We start from the raw sequence: 24038 nt of genomic DNA, 5'->3' as shown, positions 1-24038 counted from the left end.
AACTCAACTAACAGGCCTTATTTTAAGGATGTAGAATATATTAAATTAGTAATCGAAGACAAAGGGTGAGATTTTCCGGCCTAGCCGTGTTTTCCCGGCGGTGGAAAACGGCAGGCTGTTCACTCGTGGCGGAATTCCCGAACAAACGTAAGACTACCCGGAATGTTCTGCTTTGCACATTATTTGCTTTCTGCTTCACATGAGCTGAATCACAGAAGTAAACGGCCCACGGGTATGTTGCTAATCGTCGACCATTAGCTGCAGTTTTACACAAAATACCAGCCCAAGTCCAATCCTGACTTGAGCACAGAATAATTCTTTGGTCAAAAGTCGTGGAGCAGTGCTCACTTTCCAGAAGCTTCACGTCCATAGCAAAGTGTAGGACGTCGTCTTTATGAAGTTAAGCAGCGAGGTTGAAGTCATGAATTGAAATGCCTCTCCGTGGCCTCAGCTGGCAAGTGCGCCGGGTGAAACGGAGCCAGGGTGGGGGGTGGGGTGGCTGAGTCAGCTCGAGAGCAGAGGTGTGCCGCAGCAGACCCTGGTGTGCTTCTTCTAACAGTCTACGTTCACAATCCCGACTCCCGATCCAGTTACTCCGGCTGGAAGGCGGTGCACTTGAATGGACGTTGGATGAGGAACACTTTCGACTTTGCTGTAACGCTTCATAGTCTCGCTTGTCAGAAACGAGAACGGCGACTTGGCCAAAGGCCAGAAGAAGTTGCACAATGCTTGGGAAGCATTGGCAGAGGTAGCACTTTCAAACAATTGGGAAATGGATCCCAGGACGAAGGGGCAGATTACAATTCCAATCTAGTGATGGAACCCTTGGTTTTATCTTCTGGATCTTGGAACCTGATTGCTCTGTTCAAACTCATCATCGACTACGGATCACTCATGATATATTTGCACCACGTCTTTTATTGAAATCCCAATGTTCTGGAGAAATAGGGCAGCTTAAAACGCGCTCGAGGAGACCGATTTCTTGGCCATTGCGTTCAGGGATTCAAGGGTGTGGTACGACAGCGAACTCATCTTGGTCGACAGCCTTGGGTGAGATATGATCTTGGGGGGCACACACCTCAGGAGAAGGAAGAACTTTTCCCGGAAAGTGCGGCCCACCAAGCCGTAGAGAATGGGGTTCAGGCAGCTGTTGAAGTAGGCCACACAGATGGTGAAGGGTATGGAGGTGTCAACAACTTCAGGGATGAGGCAGTCTTTGATAATCTTCAGGCGGGAAAGCACGTCCAAGAAAGTGAATATCTGAAACGGAAGCCAGCACAAAATGAAGGACACCACGACAGCCACAATCAGTTTGAACGCCTCGTTGCTCGTAGGCTTGCTCCTTTCAATCTGGTAGGCCTGCAGTAAGGTCTTCATAATTAGTGAGTAACAGATCAAAATAATTATCAGGGGGATTAGAAACCCCAACAGGGACTTCAACAAAGCCATGCCAAGCACCCACTGATCCTCGTTCTGTTTCGGGTAATGAAAAGCACAGATGGTTTTATTCCATTCGGGGTAGTAAAGGACATCGCGGAAAAACATGGCGGGCAGGCTTGCCAGGCCAGCCAGTATCCAAACCGTGATGCACGCCATCCACGCATGGACTAAGGTGCGCCCAGTCCTTGATATAATGGGATGCACGATGGCGAGGTAGCGGTCGATACTGAGGCAAGTGATCAGGAAGACATTGGCGTTCATGTTCAGCAGCAGCACGGTGGCGCTCATCTTGCACAGGAAGCCCCCAAAGGGCCAGTGGTACTCCATGGCCGTGTAGGTAGCCCAGAGCGGCAAGGTGACCACAAAGATCAGGTCGGCCAGAGCCAGGTTCAGCAGCAAGATATTCGCGACTGTATTCAGCTTCAGGTAATAATAAATAACGATGATGACCAGGCTGTTTCCCAGGACCCCCAACACAAAGATGATACTGTATAAGACAGGGATCAGCAGGAAGATGTAAGCGTGTCTCCCACCGATTATACAGCTCAGGTTTGTCCTCCTCGAGGAATCCTCCATGGAATCATTCAATAAGGTTTCTTCCATACCTGGTGGAAGTTCAGATGGTAAGTTGTGAAACGTACTGGAGTTTTGAGACATCTCCATCCACTTCATTGTTCTGTAGGTGGAAAGGGTGTCATATTAGTACATTTGCAAAAGATAATTACATTATATTATCTATTTCCACAACTGGAACTTTCACCAACTTCTACAGATGCACCAAAGGAAGCATTCTTTCTGGTTGTATAACACCTTGGTGTGGCTCCTGCTCTGGCCAGGACCGCAAGGAACTACAAAAGGTCATGAACGTAGCTGGCTGCTTTTCTGTAGCAGCGGGAAGTGTAGACAGCGTCAATGGATGGGATGCTGGTTTGCGTAATGGACTGGGCTATATTCACAACCCTTCATATTTTCTTTCAATCTTGGTCAGAACAGGAGCCATACCAAAGTGTGATACCTCTGGAAAGGATGCTTTCTGTGGTGCATCTGTGAAAATTAGTGAGAGTTGTAGTGGATATGCCAAATTTCTTCTGAAAAAGTAGGGGAGTTGGTGGGCTTTCTTAACCATAGAATCGGCGTGGAGGGAGCAAGGCAGATTGTTGGTGATTTGAACACTTCAAAAGTTGAACCTTTTGGATATCTGACCTCATAAAAAATATCTTAGTCCAGTTTACTTATTTTCAAGTGTACTTGTTGCTTCAGACTGCACTGTGGTGAGGAGGAGTGACTAATGGGTGTCATTTCCCCTGACGGAAATTGATGGGATCAGCATAGATACCACAATCTTTCGCCGTGTCACTTTTCGGGGAGATAAGGGATTTACCAGCTCCCGCTAGTCTTACCTTCCATTGACCTCAGCAGAAGGTAAAATTAGGCACTTTGTAAACTGAATGTTTAACCTGATCCCACAGGCAAATTCTGTAACGTTACTCATCATCTCTAGAATGTTTCCCTCAGGACAGATGAGATCATTTGGCCAAACCAAAAAGGCTGGTGAAAGCAGGATCTAAAGCAGCTTTTGAAAGAGTATATAATCCATAGGGAAACATTTTCAGGGCTCTGGGAAAAAAAAGGGGAGTGCAATTTAATTTGACAACTCGTTGAAAGGGCTGGCACAGTCACGATGGGCCAAATGGTCTCCTTCTGCACTGCATCATTGTTTTATTTCTATAATTTTAATTGGAAAATCGTAAAATTTGATTGTGTGCCAGAATATATCTTAATGTTTTAAAAAGCTCTGATGCATATTATTGCTAAGGTGCCTAAACTTTTACTTCGCATTAGCATCACGGTGGCACAGTGGTTAGCATTGCTGCCTCACAGCGCCAGGGACCCGGGTTCAATTCTCAACTTGGATCACTGTCTGTGCGGAGTCTGCACATTCTCCCTGCACTTGTGTGGGTTTCCTCTGGGTGCTCCGGTTTCCTCCTATACTGGAAAGAAGTGCAGGTTAGGCGCACTGTCCGTACTAAATTCTCTCTCAGTGTACCAGAATGGGCGCCAGAGTGTGACAATGAGGGGATTTCCACAGTAACTTCATTGTAGTGTTAATGTAAGCCTACATGTGACACTATTAAAAGCACTAAGTGAAACATTCCAAATATTAATACGAGGGATGGGCAATAATTGCTGGCCAGCCACTGATGCTCATATCCCACGAATGAATAAAATAAAACCCATTAAGACCTTTAAAGACATCCCAGTGTTTGCTTTGCCTGCTTGATAAAAACTTGCTGCTCAGAGACCGTCAGTGGATTATCAATAATCATGTCAAATGCACTGTTCTTTTGTTGAATTTAATGTTCTGATTAAGTGACGAAAAGGCTCTAGGATTCAAGTCCACAGGATTCTGACAACAAGAAGTTTATTTATTGTGAAAATCCCCTAGCCAATAGGAGCCAATACGTCCTCACTTGTCTGCCGGAGCACAAATATGGAATGCAATTCGGAATTGTCAGGAAGGGCTTGTTAGTCACGTCCATCTTTAGGGTTAGCGAAGTATCCAGAAGGTTTACGATTAATGACATCTGAGGGACATCCCAGGAGCAGCTGTATTAAACTGCTGTCAAAATGCCACGATAATTTATGGTGGCAAATGTGGAGTGCGGATTCCTCCCCACAACTGACCCATAAAGCCAAACTGATATACTTAAGGGTGTAATATGTCCATAATTTAAAATACCAAGTTGATGTGAAAACAGATGAGTGTTCTTCCTTTACCTACGGGGGACCGTTGGTCTGCGGTACAATCAAGTTCAGCTTTCATTTGATTCCTTATGTCATTAAGGAAAGAAAACAGCACACCACACTAACAGTGCAAGCGCTGTACAAGTGCCAGGCAACCCATAACCCGAGCGTAATCCATCTTACTGATGTCTCATTCCTTCTTACTTGTTAAATGCTGAAATACTCTCTGCAGTGAATGCAATCCACTGGGATCAGGCAAATTTGATGTGGATGTGCTGGCGTTGGACTGGGGTAAACACAGTAAAAAGTCTGACAACACCAGGTTTTAGTCCAACCGATTTATTTGATAGTAAACGCACAAGCTTTCGGGTCAGTCCCCTTATCAGGTGAATGGAGAGTTCTGGCCTCAGACAGAGCATATAAAGCACAGACTGTTTACAGATTACTGATTAGAATGCGAATCTTTACACCTCACCTGCTGTTCAAGTCTTGAAGTGGCCGATAATGTGAGTGGAAGGAGCACTGATCACAGGTAAAAGAGATGTGTATTGTCTCCAGACAGTATAGTGGGTGAGGTTTTGCAAACCCAGGCAAGTGTTGGGGGTTACAGATAGTGCGACATGAACCCAAGATCCTTGTTGAGACCGTCCTCATGTGTGTGGAACTTGGCTATCAGTCTCTGCTCAGTCTCTGCGCTGTCGTGTGTCGTGAAGGCCGCCTTGGAGAATGCTTACCCAAAGGTCAGAGGCTGAATGCCCGTGACCGCTGAAGTGTTTGCCAACAGGAAGGGAACAGTCTTGCCTGGTGATTGTCGAGCGATGTTCATTCATCCGTTGTCGTAGCGTCTGCATGGTCTCCCCAATGTACCATGCTTCGGGACATCCTTTCTTGCAACGTATCAGGTAAACAATGTTGGTCGAGTTACAAGAGTATTTACCGTGTACCTGGTGGATGGTATTCTCACGTGTGATGATGGTATCCATGTCGATGATCTGGCATATCTTGCAGAGGTTGCTGTGGCAAGGTTGTGTGGTGTTGTGGTCACTGTTCTGAAGACTGGGTAGTTTGCTGCGAACAATGGTTTGTTTGAGGTTGTGTGGTTGTCTGAAGGCAAGAAGTGGGGATGTGGGGACGGCCCTGGCGAGATGTTCGTCTTCATCAGTGATATGTTGAAGACTCCGGAGAAGATGTCGTAGCTTCTCCGCTCCAGGGAAGTACTGGATGACGAAGGGTACTCTGTCCACTGTTTCCCGTGTTTGTCTATCAGGCAAATTTAACAGAGCTCATTTCTAAGTCACAGATCTAAGACATGGGGCAGAATTTCAGGTGCGACGTGGGCGCTGGGCAGGCAAGTCCTAAAGTGGCTGCGATTCCTGGTCCTGCCCGAGGGCGGCACGGTGGTTAGCACCTGCCGCATTCCAGAGATGTGTAGGTTATGTGGATTGGCTCTGATAAATTGCCCCTTAGTGTCTGGGGGACTCGCTAAGGTTATGGGGATAGGGGCTGGTGGGATTGTGGTTGGTGTGGCCTCGGTGGGCTGAATGGTGGCCTTCTGTCCTGCAGGATTCTATGATTCGATGATAATAAAAGATGTCCATGTTATTGTGAAGAACTCCTGAGGCAGAGCAATGGACCTTCTCCTCTATTAGTTCTCTGGCAGGAGTGGAATGGATGGATATGTGCATCCACATGTGGATGAAATGATGCTCAAATCGTTAAACTCATGCAGCTCAGCAAGAGGCCGCTCGGCCCATCTATGCCTGTCTCGGCTGTGTGAAGGAGCTAACGATTAGTCCCACTCTCCTGTTCTTTCTCGTAATCCTGCAAATGCTTTCTTCAGAAGAGACTCCTGCAATATACTTGCCTTCAGGACACTCACAGCAAGCTTCAATGGCAAAGACATTAGGGTGCATTGGGAAACAAGTGTCATTACCTGTGTCAAGGATCATTTTCACCCCCAAACTCATTGAAAAGCAAACTCATTGCAAGGGTCAGCATGGTGGCAGAGTGGTTAGCACTGCTGACTCACAGCGCCAGAGACCTGGGTTCCCTTCCAGCCTCGTGTATGGAGTTTGCACATTCTCCCCTTGTCTGCGTGGGTTTCCTCCGGGTGCTCCGGTTTCCTCCCACAGTCCAAAGATGTGTGGGTTAGGTTGATTGGCCATGGTAAATTGCCCCTTAATGTGTCAGGACGGTTATGGGGATAGGGCCTGGGTTGTTCTCGGTGCAGGCTTGATGGGCCAAATGGCCTCCTTCTACACCATGGTTTCAATATTACAACAGTGACTTGCACTGAAACTTGTTGGCGGCAAAGTGCTTTGAGATTGTCAGGCAAAGCATTGTAGAATTGCAAGTCTTTCAGTCCCATTTGACATGAGTATGTAAACATCTGTAAACTAATAGTGAACAGAACCATTTCTCAGCTGCACTGTTTAAAAATGAAAACAGGTTTTCCATAGCCAGCATACATGGGGGCATCACCCCTATCTGCCACAGTACTCTTGGCTTACCCTTCGACCTCTTGTGAAAGTGATGGATTATATCCATTTTGGGACACAGCACGTTTAATGTGCTTTCAGTCTGCCTGAAACAAGTCCCCGTGGAGGTCTTGTGCCATTTACCTTATCTAGAAAACTTGACACGTCAGCCATGCAAAAGGCTTCACGTGAGTATGCCACACCGTTAGCACTAAATGCAGGAAGATTCCTTGGGCAATGTTCAGAGGTCAAGTTATCTCAAGGGCCTTAGGTACATTATTCATGTGGATGTGTGAAAAACTAATGGAAAACAGCTGAGTAAATGTCATCCCTCATAACAATTTATATTTATTTGGGACAAAGCTACAAAGTACAGTTTGGAAAATGGATTAACTTAATAGTTGATTTATAAATGGTCTCCAAAACACCAAGACACTCAGAAAAGTGATCGCTCACATTTATGAATGGTTAATCATAGATTTTTGTTTCTATCTCAATGTGACCCGGAAGTTATGAAGGAAAAAGTTTGATCTCATACATAAGCTTCTTTTGACTTTCTACAGCCTAGTACTTACATTCAAAAGCTTTTTTTTTGGTGAAATGCTTTTAACCAGTGAAAGGTTTCTCTTTCAGTTTCAGAGTACCAGGAAAAATTAGTCCTCTCACTTAAATGAATTCCTACAGTACAGAAGGAGGCCATTTGGTCCTTTGAGTCGACACCAACAACAATCCCACCCAGGCCCTGCCCCTGAAACCCTATGTATTTAACCTCCTAATCCCCCTGACATTAAGGGGCAATTTAGCACCTAAGTTACACATCTTTGGACTGTGGGAGGAAACCGGAGCACCCGGAGGAAACCCACAAAGACACGGGGAGAACATGCAGACTCCACACGGACGATGACCCAAGCTGGGAATTGAACCCGGGTCCCTGGTGCTGTGAGGCAGCAGCCCTAACCACTGTGCCACCCTCCCCGCCCAGTATTCAGTTTCTGTTCTTTAACTTGCCCTTTTTGGCTTTAGTGAGATATTTTTGGTCCTCTCACTTAAGTAAATCAAAAGCAAAATAAGGTATGGGACTGGATTTTCTGTGGCGCGGCACTTGTTATTTGTAAAGTTAACATTGCCATCCATAGTCCCAGCTTTACTTATTTATTCTTTTAAGGGACATGGGCATTGCCGCTGGACCAGCATTTAATGCCCACCCTTTATTGCCCTTGAGTGGGCAGTTAAGAGTTAAAACATTTCAGTGGATTGGGAGTCACATTTAGGCAGGCCAGTAAGGATTACAGATTTCCTTCCCTAAATAGATTTTACAACAATCAACAATTGTCATCATTAGACTTATAATTCCATATTTTTATTGATTTCAAATTTCACCATCGACATGGGTGGGATTTGAACCCGTGCCCCAGGGCATTCCCCTCAGTCTCTGGAGTCAAGTAACAACAGCACTTGGCCACTGTTTTCCCTTTGAGAAGAAATCCCAAACGTAATAGTTTGAGGGTAACTCGATGCAGCTTTAACTGTAAAGGCTTTATTGCCAGTAGAGTATTTATTCACATGTACAATGAGATAAGATTAGACTACAAGTGTAACTGCTTCTCTTGATTCCCAGGCTCCAACTGCCAGGTCCTGGGGTGGCATGGTGGCACAGTGGTTAGCATTGCTGCTTCACAGCGCCAGTGACCCAGGTTCGATTCCTGGCTTGGGTCACTGTCTGTGTGGAGTCTGCACGTTCTCCCTGTGTCTGCGTGGGTTTCCTCCGGGTCCTCCCAGTTTCCATCCACAGTCCAAAAGTTGTGCTGGTTAGGTGCACTGGCTCTGCTAAATTCCCCCTCAGCATACCTGAACAGGCGCCGGAGTGTGGCAACTAGGGGAATTTCACAGTAACTTCATTGCAATGTTAACGTAAGCTGACTTGTGACACTAATAAATAAACTTGAAACTTAAACTCCTTGATGCATAGTCCGCACCCTCTTGCCGGGGTAATCCATAGGGTCCTCATCAATCGCATGGCCCCCCAGAACATGCTCCCCGCCTCCCCAGGTCTCGGTACTACAGGTGACTGTCGTTCTTACACTGCCTACCCCAGTCCAACACCAGCATCTCCACATAAGAACATAACATAAGAGCATAAGAAATAGGAGCAGGAGTAGGCCATCTAGCCCTTCGAGCCTGCCCCGCCATTCAATAAGATCATGGCTGACCCGAAGTGAATCAGTTCACTTTCCTGCCTTCTCCCCATAACCTTTAATTCCCTTGTCTATCAGAAATTTATCTACCCCTTTCTAAGCGGGAAGAATCTCTCTACCTCTACCCTATCTAGCCCCTTCATTATCTTGTAAGTCTCTATAAGATCCCCCCTCAGCCTTCTAAACTCTAACGATTACAGGCCCAATCTATTTAATCTCCCCTCATAAGCTAACCCCCTCATCTCCGGTATCAGCCTGGTGAATCATACTGCATCATACTACAGGTGATATAGTGGTAATGTCCTTTGCATTAAAAATCCAAAGACTTAGGATAATCTGGGGCCATGGGTTCAAATCTCACTGCGGCTTCAGAATTGAAATTCAATTCAATAAAAACAAATCTGAAATTGAAAGGCAGCATCTTGAATGGTGGCCACGAAACTATCATCGATTGTTGTAGAAACCCATTTGGTATGCTAACGTCCTTAAGGAAAGGAAATCTGCCATCCTTACCCGGTCTGGACTACATGTGACTCCAGGCCTGCAGCAAATGTGGCTGACTCTTCGTTGCCCTCGGATATGGTTTAGTAAGCCACTCAGTTCAAGGGGCAACGAGTGTTGGGTAACAAATGCTGGCCTTGGCAGCAACGCTCATGTCTCGTGATAAAGTATCACTGTACCTTTAGATACATTCTGGCATTTTCTTTTCGGAGCAAGAAGAATGGCAATCAACTGAAATAGCCTTGTGTCTGTAAGCTCCAACCCCTCTGGGGACTCTGGTCTCCTCACACCCCTTACCCCAGCATTGGAAGCCGTGCCTTCAGCCATCTAGGATTTTAATCACTGCAGTTTTGTGTTTCTGTCTCCTTTAAGATGCTTTTTAAAACCTGTCACATTGACCATGTTTCTGACTAATTTCACAAATACTATTTCATGAAACAATCATAGAATCCTACAGTGCAGAAGGAGGCCATTCAGCCCATCGAGCCTGCACCAACAATGATCCCACCCAGGCCTGATCTCTGTAACCCCACACATTTACCCTGCTAATCCCCCGATACTAAAGGAAAATTTAGCATTGCCAATCTACCTAACCCGACCATCTTTGGACCGATGGTGGAAACCGGACCAGCCAGAGGAAACCCACGCAGACGTGGGGAGAACTTGCAAACTCCACGTAACCCAAGTTGGGAATCGAACTCGGGTCCTTGGGGCTGTGAGGTAGCAGTGATAACTACTGTTTTGATTTGATTTTGATTTGATTTGATTTATTATTATCACATGTATTAACATACAATAAAAGGGATTGTTTCTTACCCGCTATACAGATAAAGCATACTGTTCATAGAGAAAGAAAGGAGATAGTGCAGAATGTAGTGTTGCAGTCATAGCTAGGGTGTAGAGAAAGATCAATTTAATGCGAGGTAGGTCCATTCAAAAGTCTGACAGCAGCAGGGAAGAAGCTGTTCTTGAGTTGGTTGGTATGTGGACCTCAGACTTTTGTATCTTTTTCCCGATGGAAGAAGGTGGAAGAATGTGGCACCGTGCCACCCCAAAACGTTCTAGGATGCTTCAGTTTTATAATTTATTTATTAGTGTCACAAGTAGGCTTACATTAACACTGCAATGAAGTTACTGTGGAAACCCCCTACTCACCACACTCCAGCACCTATTCGGTTCAATGCATCTAATTAGCACACCTTTGGAGTGTGGGGGGAAACCCGAGCACTTGATGGGAAACCCATGCAGACATGGGGAGAACGTACAGCCTCCACAGAGACAGTCACCCAAGCTGGGAATCGAACCCGGCTCCCCGGCGCTGTGAGGCAGTAGTGCTATCCATTGTGTTTTGCTTCCACAAAGTACTTGTGACATGTTGGCATGGCAAGATATGATTTACATTTATAGAGTATCTTAATGTATATATTTTAAAGTGTGTTCTGTTAAAATGTTATTAGCTTCTGATGATCAGATGATAGGACAAAATACCAGCCAATGAGGTTCTTGCTCAAGGTGACATGTCAATCTGTGCAAAATTGGGCAGTCGCAACTCAACTGGTCATGTGACCAGAAAGCCTGACACTCACTGAGCAAAGTGAGTCTACTGTGGAGAATTGGAGTCTGGGGCACGTTCTCACAGCGGTCAAAGCAAACACAACAAAAACACCCTGAAGACTTCACTTAGGAATTTTGACATTGACTTCAGGTCTTGGGAGGAGCTCGCCCAGGATCACTGCTGAAGGCGTAATCAAATAAAAAATAATGGGGCCTTCTTCGAAAGCAAGCACATCTCAGAGGAAGAAAATAAACACAAGGAGAGTAAGTAGAACCATAGAATCTCCACACTGCAGAAGCAAGCCATTCGGCCCATCAAATCTGCGCTAACTCTGCAAGAGAGCATCTTCATAGAATCATAGAACACTGCAGTGCAGAAAGAGGCCCTTTGGCCCATCGAGTCTGCACCGAACACAATGCCACCTAGGCTCTACCCCCATATCCCTACATATTATACCCACTAATCCCTCTAATCTCCACATCCCTGGACATTAAGGGGCAATTTCTTAGCATGGCCATTCAACCTAACATGCACATCTTTGGACTGTGGGAGGAAACCGGACTACCCGGAGGAAACACACGCTGACAGAGGGGAGAATGTGCAAACTCCACACAGGCAGTGACCCAAGCCAGGAATCGAACCTGGGTCCCTGGCTCCATGAGACAGCAGTGCTAACCACTGTGCCAAACCAGCAATGTGTCCAAAACTCAGTCATCTGCAGTATGCTGTCCTTTCTGCAGCAGAACCTTCCGGGCTCCGACAGGCCTTTGGAGTGACCTACCTACCCGCCAGCATAGGAACAAACACTGCAGATGATGAACATGCTTTTTTTTACATTTATTTATTAGTTACTAGTAGGATTATGTTAACACCACACTCTGGTGCCTGTTCTGGTACGCTGAGGGAGAATTTAGCTTGGCCAATGCACCTAACCTGAAAGAATGAACTTGATAATTAGGTTTTTGTGGGTGGGTTTTTAATGACTCAGACCACCATCCCTTTCACTGGAATGTCACTTGCCTGTTCTCCCTTTGTCAGTCAACAGTGATGAGGCAATGTTTGTAACTTCACATTCTCAGTCACTGTGCCTAATCTCACTGTCCCCACCATGGCCCTGCAGTGCTTTCTGCCCACCACCAGGTGGCAGGTAGTTTCCAGTCCACCACCATTGAAGATACCTGTGACCACCCAAGACAAAGCCTGAAGCTGGAGCCAAAGAATGGCTTCACCAAGGAGCTGGCGCGTGGAGAGAGAAATATTCACCGATTGAGATAACTGCTGCTGAGCTGAAACTTCCACTTCTTAACGGGACAGTTTATTTTTCAGATAGGATACCTAGAAATTTCTGGAATGTAAACTCTTCATTAAAAGTGCTATATTCAAAAACACATTTTCCTGAACAGTAGTGACAATATCTAAGGTACAATTTGGGAACAGCAGCTGAAGAGTTATGGTCCTGGACAATTAAACCCAGGGTGGTGGTGGTGGTGGTGGTGGTGGTGGGGGAGGTGGGTGGGGAGGGAGTGATGGTGGGGGGGGTGTGGGGGAGTAATATTCCTGATTTTCATTGTTCCAGAATCTGCGGCCCAGAGATGAATTCCTCCCCATCCCTCTCCCCGGGAATAAACCTTTGCTAAGGATGGTTTCTGTGATCTAGATACTAATTCTAAACGTGTTGTATTCTCAGGAATGTACCCGTGTATCTTGGGTTTCATTTGAGGTAGTGTTCTGCATTTACCACTTCTGAGGTTTATTTATTCGTGTCCCAAGTAGACTTAAGTTAACACTGCAATGAAGTTACTGTGAAAATCCCCTAGCCGCCACTCTCCGGTGCCTGTTCGGGTACACTGAGGGAGAACTTAGCATGGCCAATGTACCTAACCAGCATGTCTTCCGGACTGTGGGAGGAAACCAGAGCACTCGGACGAAACCCACGCAGACACAGGGAGAATGTGCCGACTCCACACAGACAGCGACCCAAGCCAGGAATCATATCCAGGTCCCTGGTGCTCTGAGGTAGCAGTGCTAACCACTGCGCCACAGCACCATCCGTACCCATTTTTAACGAATGTAACCCAATAGCTGGGCCCTCCACACCAATCTGCTGCATGTTCTCCAGGGGTAGGGGGAGAGGAGGCAAATCACCACGGGTCACCAGTGGGATCGTCTGCTGTCCTTTACCCTCCTGCAGTGTCCTAAGAAGTCTCACAATACCAGGTTAAAGTCCAAAAGGTTTATTTGGAATCATGAGCTTTCGGAGCATTGCTCCTTCCTCAGGTGAGTCTTTATGTAGTATGGTTGACCTGGAATCTCTCCAGATCTTACCACTTGTCATCAACTAGAAGAATTTCACAGTAACTTCATTACAGCATTAATGCAAGCCTTAAATAAACTTCAACTGTATTGGAAGAAGTTACAAAATGAAAATCACCTGGTTGGCCATTTTTGCAAATATCTTCCATGGCCATCAAGTCCTCAAGAGGACTTGAAACTGATGTTTTTAGCCCAGGGGTAGGATGCAACATTGCACCACAACATCCCTTCCTTCAACTACCTAAACCCTTAGAACAACAAACATATCATTCAAGTGCACAATCTCTTATAACAACAAGCATTGGAATTCATAGACCCACTTCAAAGTGCCTGTAACCACTTGTATCTATTCATCAGCGGTGAAAGTGCACCATATTTTGATTTACACCCACAATGCTGTTAGAGAGGAACTGCCAGGATTTTGAAACAGAGTCAGTGAAGGAATGGTGATATATTTCCAAGTCAGGTTAGTGAGTGTTACAGAAGGGAACTTCCAGGTGGTGGTCTTCCCATGTATCTGTCACCCTTGTCCCTCTAGAGGGCAGCAGTCGCAAGTTTAGATGATGCTTTCAAATGGGTTTGGTGAGTTCCTACAGTACAATTTGTAGATGGTGCACACGGCTGCCACTGTTTGTCAGTAGTGGAGAGAAAGAATGATGGTGATAATGGATAGTTATGAAATCAATCATACAGCATGAATCAAGTAATGCAAACCTCCAGGCTTTTGTCAACACACAGAGTGAAATAGCAGCAAGCAATTCTTTCTTTCTTAATATTTAAAGGGCAGGGCTTTTAAATGTCTTGACAGTTTAACAGTTCCCTTGGACAAGTGCTTCTGACAATCTATCCTGCCTTTTTCGACAATTCCTCTTGACAGTTTTATTGACACCTCCAGTGAATTTGATGGCTAATTAGTTTATGCATGTTTTTGCACATATTTATGTCTGTTGCAATTCCAAGGATTTTCTGAAAAAGACACCTGACCTCCCCCAAAAAGCAACTAACCTTGCCAAAGGTGTCCCTGGACCATATCGAAAGGGGTACCCTAGCTATCCAAAGGAGTGCACAAAGTTCAGATCCTGCTCTGACTGGACTCACTCTGCACATTCTGGGAGGAGTTTTATTGCCCCTTCATATTGAGGGCAGCGTGGTAAGATGTGGCAATCTTTTTGACTTTTGTCAAAGCCCTCAGGGGAGGCGATAGCCTAGTGCTATTATCAATAGACTATTAATCTAGTAAACACAGCTAATGTTCTGTGGACCCAGGTTCGAATCTTGCTGTGGCAGATGGTGGAATTTGAATTCAATAAATAATGTCTGGAATTAAGAACCTTGAACCATTGCTGATTGTTGGAAAAATCCATCTGGTGCCCTTTAGAGAAGGAAATCTGCCATCCTTACCTTGTTCTGGCCTACACGTGGATTCCAGAGCCCCAGCAATGTGGTTGACTTTCAAATACCCTCCGAGGGCAACTAAGGATGGGCAATAAATGCTGACCAGCCAGCGACACCCAGGAATGAATAAAAACTGCAGGTGAAATTCCACTGGTGTACAATTCTGCCCTTTGCGTTTCGCATTCCTGGGATGCAAAGGTCGGACATCAGTCGAGGGAGCTGGCATTAAGTGGCCATTTGCCCCCTTGAATTGTGCATGCTGGTGAAAATGAAACACCACCTCCCCCCGCTGCCCTTGTAAGAGGAGGAATTGCCATTTCTGGGCGAATGATTTTCAGGTTGTCCTAACAGTTTTGCCACGGCTGACAGAGTGGCAAAAAAATCTGGGCGTATGTTTCCATTTTCCTTCCTCTGTTTCCATAAGAACTCCCTCTCGGTTGCCTGGAACTAAGATTGAAAAACCTTCTCCAGCCTTCTTTCATAACTTGGTCGCAACTGGTCAACTTTATGACTAAATTCTGGACGTGCTGTCTTCCTTTGTACCTCCTGACATAGCTTGTTATTTAACCCTTGTCTTGGAAAGGAACAAGCACTCTTAAATGATGCTTCATTCAGTGAGCTCACTAAAGATTTTGTGTGAAGGGAATGTATTAGGATGGAGGAAATTAAATGGGCCAGTGGTTTGGGTGGCACAGTGGCTCAGGGAGGTTGTGGAAGCAGATACGATAGTTACTTTTAAGGGGCATCTGGACAAATACATGAATAGGATGGATATAGAGGGGTATACTCCCTGGAAAGGTAGGGAGCTTTAGTTCAGTCAGACAGCAGGTCGGTGCAGGCTTGGAGGGCTGAAGGGCCTGTTCCTGTGCTGTAATTTTCTTTATTCTTTGTGCTAGTTGTTAACACTGCTGCCTCACAGCACCAGGGTTTTGCTTCCCCGCTTGGGTCACTGTCTGTGTGGGGTTTGCACATTCTCCCCGTATCAGCGCGGGTTTCCCCTGGGTGCTCCAATTTCATCCCACAATCTGAAAGACGTGATGGTTAGGTGCATTAGCCCAAGCAGGGTGCCGGAGTGTGGCAACAGGGGGAATTTCACAGTAACCTCATTGCACTGTGAGTGTAAGCCTTACCTGTTACTAGTAAATAAACTTTTACTTTATTTACCAATTCAAACCAGCGACTCAAGTAACATCTAAGCTGCAGAAAGCTTATTTTCAATTAACCCTTCAAATGGGGAAAGTGGTAGAGCAAAGGTCAGTGTTAGGTCATGTGTCCTGGGAAGAGAAGAAAGAAAGACATGCTAGTATGACAATGGAGTGTCGTTGCTGTTTCAGAGCAGGCCAGATGGATCGAATGGCCTCCTTGTGTTCCAAAATCTTATGGAAATGCTACAGCCAATATGAACACAGTAAGCTCTAAATTCCCACAAACAGCAACACAATGCTTAGCAGATAATCTGGTTAGGATATAATAGAATAAGATCCCCTACACTGCAGAATCGTAGAATCACCACAGTGCAGAAAGAGACCATTCAGCCCATCAAGTCTGCACTGACAACAATCCCACCCAGGCCCTATCCCTGCTATCCCACATATTTACCCCGCTAATCCCTCTAACCAATAGGACACTAATGGGCAATTTAGCGTGGCCAATGCACCTAAACCGCACATCTTTGGACTGAGGAACGAGGCCATTTGGTCCACTGACCACAATCCCAACCAGGTCCTATCCCCTTAGCTCCACATGTTTACCCTGCTAATCCCTCTGACACTAAGGGGCAATTTAGCATGGCCAATCAACCTAACCCGCACAACTTTGGACTGTGGGAGGAAACCAGAGCACCCTGAGGAAACCCATGCAGACTCGGGGAGAATGTGCAAACCCAACACAGACATGCACCTGAGGCCAGAATCGAACCCAGGTCCCTGGCACCATGAGGCAGCAGTGCTAACCACTGTGCCACTGTGCCATGATCGTTTAGCGATGTTGTTTGAGGGACATCAGGAAAAAATCTTCGCTAATCCAATGGTATGCCAACGCTCACTGCCCCTTGAATCATGGCCATTTGATTGAGCTATTGGAGAGTTACTCTGCCCGTTTAACCATGATGCAGTGCGGTTCACTACCCTCAGGGGCGGAAGGTCGAGGGATGAAACATGAAGTCTGAACAATGTTTCTCTATAAGAAGAGAGGCAGACATTTGGGATGAATTACAACCATCCCCCAACCCTTTCCCCCTCAGCTGCCTGCTGTCTCTGGGTTTGTTACCTGCCACCATGACCAAGCCCAGGAAAAAGCCAGGCTCGTGAGCAGGTCCCCCATCCTGCTCGTATCTCCCCATCCTCCGTTCCGTTCCCCCCTTTCTTCCCCGCACTCATGAACTCCCCCTCCCCCGGAACAAGGTGACCACATGTCAGGAACATATCAGGGACTGAGTTGCAAATCAAACCGAGGGAGCAACCCCCACAATTAGTGCAAAAGGGGCTGCAACCTCGGAATCCATGCCTGTGGAATATGGAGCCCTCGAGCCTGCAGAAGAAGCTTGGGTGGCGCAGTGGCAGAGTGATTAGCACTGCTGCCTCACAGTGCCAGGGACCTGGGTTCAATTCCAGCCTCGGGTCCCTGTCTGTGTGGAGTCTGCACGCTCTTCATGTGTCTGCTCAGGTTTCCTCTGGATGCTCCGGTTTCCTTCCACAGTGCAGAGGTGTGCTGGTTAGGTTGATTGGCTGCGCTTAGTGTCAGGGGGATTAGCAGGGTAAATATGTGGTATTACGGGAATAGGGCCTGGATGGGATTGTGTGCAGACTCGATGGGCCAAATAGCCTCCTTCTGCACTGTGGGGATTCTATGATTCTAAGATGCAAGTGGCCAGGGAGTCTATGAGTCATTTTAATCATCTACTCTGCAGGACTGCTGTGTGTAGCATATGTGACTCTTTATACAATTCAGAGCACCAAATGGACAAAATTAACTAATTCATGAAAGAACCACCCCTTAAAAGGGTACTGGTAAAAAAAATTCAGCGGAAACTCAGTGGATTAAATTAAATTGCAATGTCATTATGAGAGAATTGCTGAGCAGTTTTCTCCCACTGGCAGCAGATCAGGGACATGGTTTGAACTGTAACAAAATCAGAAAAGAATAATAGAATCCCTGCAGCGCAGAAGGAGGTCATTCGGCCCATCGAGTCTGCACTGACCACAATCCCACCCAGTCCTTATTCCTGTAATCCCACACCCTAACCCGCACATCTTTGGACTGTGGGAGCACCCGGAGGAAACTCTGTCTTTATATCTCAATGATTCATCCCTGCTTAATGTCACTTAGAAAAGGGGATCCTTGTGATGCTGATAGAGGAATTTCTCACCAAGAAAGCATAGTTTCACATTGTCTCCGAGGAACAGCAGAGGGGGTTAGCATCAGAAATCTAAAAGAACTACAGGCTAATGTGACCAATACCTACACCCACAGAATGTTGCTCAGGTCAGTTAGACCACTTGAAATTTACCTGAACATTTTAAAAACACATCTTTTTTTTGAACCTGACTGGTCTAGGTTATTTGTGAAAGAGTTAACATTTGTGTTAACTATACTTGCAGTTCACAAAATCACCATTCGGTGAAGAAAACTGCTTCCTTTAATCCTTGCTTAACGTTCATTTAATTAGATCAGCAATACACAATTATCTCTCAATGGTGGCACAGTGGTTAGCACTGTTACCGCACAGCGCCAGGGACCTGGGTTCAATTCCCAGCTTGGGTCACTTACTGTGTGGATTTTGCATGTTCTCCCTGTGTCTGTGTGGGCTTTCCCCAGGTGCTTTGGTTCCTTCTCACAGTCTGAAAGATGAGCTGGTTAGGAGCATTGGCCATGCTAAATTCTCCCTCAGCCGACCCGAACAGGCACCAGAGTGTGGCGACTCAGGGATTTTCATTGAATACAATGATTGAATCCCTACAGTGCAGAAGGAAGCTATTCAGCCCATAGGGTCTGCACTAACAACAAACCCACCCAGGCCCTATCCTTGTAACCCCAAGTATTCCCCCTGACACTAAGGGGCAATCTCACCCAGACCTGTTCTCCATAATGCCAAGTATTTATCTTGTTAATCCCACCAATCTACACATCTTGGGACACTAAGGGATAATTTAGTTTAGGCAATCCACCTAGCCTGCACACCATTAGAGTATGGGAAGAAACTGGAGCAGGCAGAGGGAACCCACGCAGACACGGGGAGAATGTGCAAACTCCACACAGGCAGTCACCCGAAGCCAGAATTGAACTGGTCCCTGGCACTGTGAGGCAGCAGTGCTAACCACTGTGCCACTGTGCCGCCCTATTTTCACAATAACTTCATTGGCAACGTTAATGTAAGCCTACTTGTGACACTAAATAAATAAACTCTAAAACTTTGAAGAACTTATGAATTCTGAATAATCTGATAACGAAACCCCAGTATTATCTTTGTTGCTTTTAGTTAATCTCCCCAAACACTTTAATGTTCCTTTGAAATTTGAAAACTGAATCTTGTACACAATACGGTACAAGTGGCCTCACTGGTTATTTGTACAAGAAATTCTTTCAAAATGTATTGGAACATTTGTTTAGCTTTGGAACTAAGGAAGTTAATGCGCAGCTAATTAATTATAATGGGGAACGAATTTGTGCTCAAATCTATGTAAGGGTTTGAAGAGTATGAGATTATGTGGAATGATTAATGAATGAGTGACAAAGGAGAGTACCAGGCTCGGCACTGGAAGCATCAGCGACAAGATCACAAGCAATGCATTCATCCAAAGGGTTATTCGATTATGAAATACATTAGCACCAGTGAATACTGAAACTAAGCCACTTACAACATTTCAGAAGGGAATAAGCACACAAAGATGATAACTGATAAATGGGAAGAGCAGGGAAATGGGGTCATAGTAAGTAGTCCTGTCAGGGAAGGTTTAAAGTTTACTTATTATTGCCACAAATAAGTTTACATTAACACTGCAATGAAGTTACTGTGAAAATCCCCTAGCTGCCACACTCTGGTGCCTGTTCGGGTACATGGAGGGGGAATTTAGCATGGTCGATGCACTTAATCTGTACATCTTTCAGACTGTGGGAGGAAACCGGAGTACCCGGAGGAAACTCACACAGACACGGGGAGAACGTGCAGACTCCACACAGAGAGTGATCCAAGTTGGGAATTGAACCCAGGTCACTGGCGCTAAGAGGCAGCAGTGCTAACCACTGTGCCGCAGTATAGGGACAGTACTGGTATAAAAGACCAAATGGCATCCTTCTGTGCCAATATTTCTGTGATTCTCTACCAGTTTTGCATTGACTGGATTCATAAAGTAGCCCTTTCTTTTATTCATTCATTGGATGTGGATATCGCTGGCTGGGTTGGCATTTATTGGCCATTCCCGAGGGTGGTTAAGAGTCAACACCATTTCTCTAGGTCTGGAATCACAGGTAAGGACAGCAGATTTCCTTTCCTAAAGGACAGTCGTGAGCCAGAGGGGTTTTGACAACAATTGACAATGGTTTCATGTCATCAGTAGACTTTTATTGAATTCAAATTTCACCATCTGCCATGGTGGGATTCAAACACAGGCGCCCAAAGCGTATCCCTGGGTCTCTGGGTTACTAATCCAATGACAATACCACTGTGCCACTGCTTCCCCTCTAATCCACCATAAACCCATTCAAATCCTTTCCTTCCCCACATTTGTTAATCCCTGTTTGGATTCTGTATTAATTTTGTGGAGCCATACTCCCATTAATCTCGATCATAAGTTCATAAACTCCTAAGATATAGGAATAGGATTAGGCCATTCGGCCCATCGAGCCTGCTCTGCCATTGATCATGGCCGATATGCTCCTTATCCCCATTTTCACCCGCCAGTGGAAACAGCCTCCCTGCTTCTATCTGATCTATTTCCTTCATAATTTTGTTTCTATAAAATCCTCCCTTAATTCTTCTGAAATTCCAATGGGTATAGTCCCAGTCTATTCTGTCTCTTATTGTCTGTCATGTTAAAAGTGATTTTAAAAGAGAAATTATGATTATATGAACATGTTTGGAATATTTCTCAAGTGCTGAGCTTCATTTTTTCACACGCAAGTGATGAACATTGATATTACCAATGTAAGAAAAACTGTAAACATTTGTTGCAAAGGCACCAGTCCCTTTAAAGATTAAGGGTGTGATTTTTCTTCAGGAGTTGGGTGTAATGCTTGGCCCAAGTGAAGACTATTAAAGAAAATTGACTGGGAGATTTTGCTGATCCATAATCCAACCAACCTGGTCATTTCTGTCTGCTAATTAGGCTGGGTGGAAAAATTGGGCAGGGAGATGTTGTGAACATCTTACAGATGAGGACTGGAATTATACATCGCCTCCTGCTGGTGGCATCTTTTGGTCCTGCCAAAGTCAATTTACTCTTCAACGGGCCATCGCAATTTATGGCCCTGCTCCCACTGCGACTGAGGTGCAAAATTCCACCTGAGATATTTCACAACCACCTGACATAACGAGCTGAGTTCTCTTCTTTACTAGCGCTTATTTTTCACCCCTCCTGATTCTCATTTCCGTGACATCAATGGATGACCAATGTCATTTTAGACAATAAGACAAGGGAGTAGAAGTAGGCCATTTGGCCCATCTAGTTTGCTCTATCATTCAATGAGATCATGATGGTTCTGATGGGATAATTCTCAACTCCAATTTCCCGCCTTAACCCCATAAAGTTTGATTCCCTTACTAGTTAAATATCTGTCTATCTCGGCCTTGAAAATACTTAACAACCGAGCCTCCACAGCCCACTATGATTCAGAATTCCAGAGATTCACTACACTCTGAGAGAAGAAATTCCTCCTCATCGCTGTTTTGAGTGGGTGGACCCCTTATTCTGAGTTTATGCCCTCTGGTCCAAGACTCTCCCACAAGGGGAATCTACCTTTCAGTGTCTACCTTGTCAATCTCCCTCAGAGTCCTATATAACTCAATGAGGTCGCCTCTCATTCTTTGAAACTCCAATGAATACAGACTCAATCCGCTCAACCACTCCTCATCAGAAAGTTCCCCCAAATCTGGGATCAACTTAGTAAACTTTCTCTGGGCTGCCTTCAATGCCAATATACCTTTCCACAAATCAGAAGAACAAAACTGTTCACAGTATTGTGGTCTATCTCGTGTCTTGAACAGTATTAGCAAGACTTCTTTATCTTTATACCCCATTTCATTCGAAGTAAAAGTCAACATTCCATTTGCTTTCCCTATTACCTGTTGAACTTGCATGCTAGCTTTTGCTGAGTCATGCATGAGGACCCCCCAAAATCCCTCTGTGTTGCAACTTTCTGCAGTCTTTCTCCATTCAAATCATATTCAGCTCCTTTAAACTCCCTGTTACAGTGTAGAAATTCACATTTTCCTACATTGTATCCCATCTGTCAAGTTTTTTGCCCATTCACCTAACCGGTCTATATTCCTCTGTAGACTTCATAGCCTTTGTCTTCCCACCAATTTTTGTATCATCCATAAATTTGGCAATGGTACATTTACTTCTCTCGTCAGAGTCTTCAATATCTATAGTAAATAATTGTGGTCCAGCACTGAATTTGTGGCATTCCACTAGTTACAAGTTGCCACCCTGAAAATATCCCTCTTATCCCAACTCTCTGTCTTCTATCAGTTAGCCAAACCTCTATCCATGCAACACCCCAGGACATCATGGGCTCTTATTTTATGAAGTAGTCTTTTTGTGCTGTACCTTATCAAACGCTGATGATGCATGGTGGTTAAAGTGAAGACTCACTCCTTCCACCTACACAAGCCTCTGGTTCTGGTTATTGTACCACCATTGAGAAATATTGATGGTCTTCCACACAAACACGAACTTTGGTTAGAAAATCAGATTAAGAGAAAACTTCCTCACCTATATAATCACAGAATAATTTGCTTAGCAGAGAGAGACCTGTGGTTATAAACCAAAACATATTCAGACAGTGACAGTAATAACTCCCCCAATTCTCTACTAACCTGTAAAATGTGTCACGAGAAAGAGGCACGTTGAAAAAAAAGCGCTTTACAGCTTTAATAAAAATGACTGCTTAACAGTGCACTTACAACAGTGTGAGCACACTCTAACTAAATCAAAGGTGTTGTAGGAATGAGTGTTTCTGTAGTCAGGGAAAGGGATGCTGGAAATCAATCTGGCTGCCATTCTACATGTATGACGGGCAAGAAGGTGGCATGTGGCATTGTGGTTAGCACTGCTGTCTCACAGTGCCAGGGACCAAGGTTCGATTCCCAGCTTGTCTGTGTGGAGTTTGCACAGTCTCCCCGTGTCTGCGTGGGTTTCCTCCGGGTGCTCTGGTTTCCTCCCACAATCCAAAGATGTGCGGGTTAAGTGCACTGGCCATGCTAAATTCTCCCTCAGTGTACCGGAACAGGCGAGGAGTGTGTGACGACAAGGCGGTTTTCCCAGTAACTTCATTGCTGTGTTAATGTAAGACTACATATGACACTAGTAAATAAACTTTAACAAAGACAATGCCAGAGATTTGACATGAAAAGTGGTGAGTTGCCTACCTGTCAATGGACCGGTGAGATCTTCGCCTGGACTGATCAGTCTGTCGACAAGCTAAAGTTGTTGTGTGGGTTAGGTAAACACATGCTGCAGCCAGACTGCTGGAGGGGGTGACCGCAGACCTTCTTTTATATTCAGCTTGACACCACCGGTCAGAGGGTATGGACACTGATAGGCGCTGACAGGGATGAGTATCCTCCTCCCTTCCCGATCCGAGGAGGCGATAGATTCTGCCACTCAGAAACACGGAGCCATCTACAATTCCCTGAGAGCTGTGTATTGTTCACTGCTTAGCTTCAGTGGTTGCGCAGCTCTGGTCCCGAGTGACCCCAGCTATGAATCTTGCCTATCGTTTGTTTGTAATCATCTTTTGCGTCATTAATTAAGCTCTGAGAGTAACGGAAATGAGCACAAAGTAGGGTCTCATGCACTCCAGAAATAGCCTGCTTTAACCCTGTGGTCACTAAAACCGTTTTGCATCTGTTTCTGCATCTGTTTTACTTTATAGCTTTGTACGTGTTATAGACTTAAATACTCTCAGTGATTTGATCTGCTTATAATGTCTTTATTTATTATCATCAGTTTCTTTTTGACTTCTCATTTGCTTCTATAGTTGTATTTAGTAGTTGTTGGTATGTGGGTGTGATTGGCTAGCCCAGCATTTATTGCCCATCCCTAATCGCTCTTGAGAAGAAATTGCCCCTTAATGTCCAGGGATGTGTAAGTTAGAGGGATTAGTGGGTATAATATGTAAGGATATGGGGGGATGGCCTGGGTGGGATTGTTGTTGGTGCAGACTCGATGGGCCGAAGGGCCTCTTTCTGAACTGTAA

At 45.3% G+C, this 24038-nt stretch overlaps 1 protein-coding gene across 1 annotated transcript; it reads right to left on the bottom strand.

Moving 5' to 3' along the window:
• Positions 1-615: 615 nt before the first annotated feature.
• Positions 616-23291, bottom strand: LOC145341521 (type-1 angiotensin II receptor-like). Its single transcript, XM_080186501.1, has 2 exons — positions 23209-23291; positions 616-2116 (listed from the first exon to the last, which is right to left on the bottom strand). Exon 2 carries the CDS (start codon positions 2110-2112, stop codon positions 955-957), a length of 1158 nt encoding a protein of 385 aa, XP_080042627.1. The 5' UTR covers positions 2113-2116; positions 23209-23291; the 3' UTR covers positions 616-954.
• Positions 23292-24038: the final 747 nt, after the last annotated feature.

The sequence above is a fragment of the Carcharhinus amblyrhynchos genome, chromosome 3, assembly GCF_965287045.1.
Source record: "Carcharhinus amblyrhynchos chromosome 3, sCarAmb.v2.hapA, whole genome shotgun sequence".
Taxonomy (NCBI): domain Eukaryota; kingdom Metazoa; phylum Chordata; class Chondrichthyes; order Carcharhiniformes; family Carcharhinidae; genus Carcharhinus; species Carcharhinus amblyrhynchos.
This window is presented reverse-complemented; position numbering and strand designations above follow the sequence as displayed.